Genomic DNA, 4,388 nt, shown 5'->3' on the forward strand with positions numbered 1-4,388 from the left:
TGCAGATACATGTTTATCCCTCTGAATCTCACAAGCAGAAATGTAGGTGTGAAAAATGTCATGTACATAAAAAAAAAAAAAAACACTAATAAAAGTGGAACATATTTCACACTAGAGCAACATTTTGTTAATGTCTTATCCTGTTGAGAAAAACATGTGAAATGATAGCCGTGCTGGTCTTGATGCAAACACTAATCTGTGAAGTAGTGAATGGGCAGGAGATAAATAAATAAACCATAGCAGCCAGAAGACGCCAGTGTGGTCAGGTGCGATGTTAACCCAGCATTCAATTGAACCCTCCCTCTAATTCAGACCCCGTTCTCTCTTTCTTGGTCTGTATATGTCTGCATGTACTGATTTATTTGCATGTGGTATCTTCTTGTGTTCATATATGTGTGTGCATGTTTGTAAGAATGTGCTGTGTGTCCATGTGTCTGTGCATTGACCATGCACGTGCTGTGTATGTCTGTGTTTTTTTTTTTTTTTGGTGTACACGTACTCTTGTGTGTGACTGTACGATTGTTTGTGTGCATGTGTGCGTTCACCATACCTGTGCGTGTTTGTTTTTGCCTGTGTGTGCGTGCAGTGATCGCCACAATGCGAAACCTGGACAAGAGTGGGCGGCTGCAGGAGGTGGTGGGCGAGGCGCTGGGCCACACGCTGGAGATCAAGCAGATGGACGTGTGCAACGAAGACTCCATCCACGCCTGCGTAGACAGCATCCCTGACCGGCACATTGATGTTGTGGGTGAGCTGCTCGCCAACACACATCCCCTCTAACGAGCAAACACACACACATGCACACACACATTTCTGGAGAATCCTTATTGACTTCCTCTGCCCCACTGTGTCAGATGGCATGACACCTGAGGGAGCCGGCACACAGGGCAGCAGCCAACAGCACTGCTCTGAAGAGGCCAGATAGACTTGGCGCCCACGCTGCCATCAGATTTTGCACCGTCCGCTACTGTTCCCTAGTTCACTTGTTGTGATTCTTTCTTCTGCTCAGAAGGTTGTTCATCATTGAAACAGTATGTCCTCAGTTCAATTTGAATGCATTAAAAGTTGTGCAATCTTCACATACAAAATACAAATGAATTACACAGGTGGAAAAAAAGCTCTGCAGCACAGTCCTCTGTGGGTTTGTGTTGCTACAGGCCCAACTCCTAAAACACCTGCCTGTGAAATCTGAACAAAAAAATGTGTTATATTGCTAGCCAACTAACGACTTGAATAATTGTCAGCAAGCTTATATGCCCTGGCTGCCCTTCAGATCTTGAATATTCTGAGTGGTACCACAGTGTGCCAGCAGGTGGGGCACCAACAGCCACAGTTAACTGCAGAGTCGTTTGTTACAGAGCAGTAGAGCAAGGATTGGAAACAATACTTGCATCAGTTTGGTCTCTTACTGACATTACAGCCTCCCCCTGTTCCTGTTCAGATGGTACAGATGAAGTAAAAGAACACATTCTCCTCAGCTGTACCTCATGTGTTAATTATATTTGCAGTACATGTAAAGCAGTGTAGATTTGAGCATAATAGATGGGTTCCTGCTTAGATCACACTCAACTTTTAGAGGCAGTGTCAGAATCCTGGGTATAACTGACTGATACAAGGAAGGCAACAGACTGGGCGCCATCCAGGAAGCAGCCCAGCGGCTGTAGACCAAGAGACTGGCTCCAGCGCTGGTCTCAGGCCGCCCCCTGTGACCACTGAGCTTATTGAAGTCTTCATGCACTTCTGTCTCTGTGTGCACAGGACACTGTTTTCTTTCCTTCTTCATCACCTCTCCTCTGTCAACATCCCCTCCCTCCTTTTTCCCCCGTCTCTCTGCTCAGTCAACAATGCTGGGGTGGGCATGATCGGGCCTATCGAGTGCCAGAGCATTGAGGAGATGAAGGGCGTGTTTGAAACCAATTTTTTCGGCGTGGTGCGGGTGATAAAGGAGGTGTACCCTGACATGAAGAAGAGGAGGAGCGGCCATATCGTGGTCATTAGCAGCGTGATGGGGCTGCAGGGTAAGGGCAGCAGCACGCGTACACACGCACTCTCTCTCTCACACTCACTCACACACCGCACTGCTAACACGCATGTGGGTTTTATAGGCAGGGCAGTGATTTGACCGTTATTCATTACGCACCATTATGTTCAATGTTTTAAAAAAGCGATTAAATTCCTCCCAGCCGGTCCGTATCCACCCCTGAGACACACCTGTCTGCGTCCATGGGGAGTTTTGTACCTGGACCGCTTTACCTCTCCTATATGAATGTCTCCTACATCAAAATACTGCCGAACCCTTGTTTGCTTTGAGAAACACACGGGTTCTGGAAGGTAAACATTCTGAGGCCACCCCAATGTGCCTGGAGAGCACTGAAACTAGTTCATGTGTTTGGTAGTGAAACTTTTTTTGTTTTTGTTTTGTCTTGTCTTAAATCGTGGGTTAGGTAATTATGCAGCACTGAGACATCAACCATTCACACCAATGTAGGCCATCAGTACTGAAATGCACATACTTCCTTTTGCTGCGTGTCTGCTCAGAGTGAATGCCGTGACGGGTGTGTGGCAGAGCAGGGCTGCCTAGACTGATTCTGGGCTCGGCACAACTGTGCAGCACACTTACCTGTCCTTACCAGGGGCCAAGCTGCCAATGTCTTTTTTATGGTTATACTTTTCTGCAGAGTCATTTTATTTAGTTAGGCTTTTTTATTGAGTTCATGCATTCATATCTTTAAATTATGTTTCCATATTTATTATTCCATATTTAGTTATTGTGGTGAAACTTGCCCATAAACTACAAAATATATGTCCAACTCTCTAACCTCATTACCAAGGGCAGCTGGGGGTTCAAGCGCACTTGTGTGTGTCCTGTCCCCCACAGTCCTCTGTCCTCACTGCTGTTTGCAAATTTCTCTCTCTCTCTCTCCTCTGGGGTGCTGCAGGGATCATGTTTAATGATGTCTACACCGCCTCTAAGTTTGCCATAGAAGGTTTCTGTGAGAGTCTGGTAATACAGTCACTTAACTTCAATGTCTTGTAAGTTTTCATCCTTTATATGTTTGTTTGTTTATAGTTTTTGTTTGCAATATTTACTGAGATCTATTTTTTTAAAAAAGGATCTGATCTTGCACTGTGCAGTGTGTTAGTCTGTACTGTGCTGTGTGGCTGTACTGCAGTGTGTTAGTCTGTACTGTGCTGTAGTGTTTCTCTGAGCTGTTACATGCTGCACTGTAGTATTTTATGTTACACTGTACTTATGAGCATTATAACTGTGCACTGTACACAAACTGTACTGTGCTGCACTGCGCTATGCTGTACTCATGCTGTGTTAACTGTCAATGCCCTCCTCTCTCAGTATCAGTCTGATTGAGCCGGGCCCCGTGGTGACAGAGTTCGAGATGAAGGCGTACACCGATGCAGAGAGCAGCGATTACTCCGGCACCGACCCTGAGACAGCGGAGATGTTCACCGGCATGTACATCAACAACTCCAGAGCCATCTTCAGCAGCCTGGGCCAGAGCCCCGAGGACATCGCCGAGGTACAGCACAGCACGTTATACTTCTTCAGGAGGCCAGGTGCTGAGGGTGGTTTGGGATCAGGGCTGGACACCAGGAGAGCAGGAGCAGCAGGGCTCTGCCCCGCGTGTCACCCTGAGGCGCTTACACAACGTCTGTGATCTTCAGATGAGCTATAAATGGTGGCTCGGCAGCCACACAGCTGATGCACACCAACCCCCCGTGGTCTGTGCACGTGTGACTGGCTGAATTTAATGAATAATTTATTTTATTGTTAAAGGAAATCATATTAAGAGTAATCATAATTTTCAGGTTAGTTTAGGTAGAACACGATTTCACCCAAAGTCCTTGCCATAGTGGCTCGATGCCAAGCTAATGTAGGAGCGTGCTTCCTAGCCTAGATATACGACACTGCTGTTAGATGCAGGAAGGAGCTTCGCAGGCCGATGCCCAGGATATCCTCTGGTCCTGCAGAGCCCGCCGCACCCAGGTCGCTGGTCCGCTACAGCAAGGGAGCAAGACGCTGCACGGGAGTGGTTGTAGCCAGTAGCGGCTCATGGCCATTAATACTGGTGGGGCGGTCCCTGAATTGCTAACCACGACCACTTTTGAAATCGTTATTTGAATAATGATGTGAAAATTGAATTGAATCAGGTGAGCGGAAAGTCACTTGGAACTGAGTTTTAGGCTATAAGAGAATATACAGTAAATTGCCTGCTTGAGACCATTGCAGCTAGCAGCCCACAAAATGCTGCGGTTGCCTATACTTTCAAAGATGGATTTCCTTTATCCTATAACCAAAATGTCCCCGACAGAAAAGGCATGAGGATAAACTAAAGTCTAAAATAGCCTACTCCAATTTAAACGTATTTTCA

General features: G+C 46.4%; 1 protein-coding gene across 1 annotated transcript; it reads left to right on the plus strand.

The window, feature by feature from the left end:
- Window positions 1-594: 594 nt before the first annotated feature.
- Window positions 595-3,894, plus strand: LOC136745625 (retinol dehydrogenase 8-like). Its single transcript, XM_066698851.1, has 4 exons — window positions 595-748; window positions 1,839-2,018; window positions 2,940-3,033; window positions 3,353-3,894. Exons 1-4 carry the CDS (start codon window positions 598-600, stop codon window positions 3,672-3,674), a joined length of 747 nt encoding a protein of 248 aa, XP_066554948.1. The 5' UTR covers window positions 595-597; the 3' UTR covers window positions 3,675-3,894.
- Window positions 3,895-4,388: the final 494 nt, after the last annotated feature.

The sequence above is a fragment of the Amia ocellicauda genome, chromosome 3, assembly GCF_036373705.1.
Source record: "Amia ocellicauda isolate fAmiCal2 chromosome 3, fAmiCal2.hap1, whole genome shotgun sequence".
Classification (NCBI taxonomy): domain Eukaryota; kingdom Metazoa; phylum Chordata; class Actinopteri; order Amiiformes; family Amiidae; genus Amia; species Amia ocellicauda.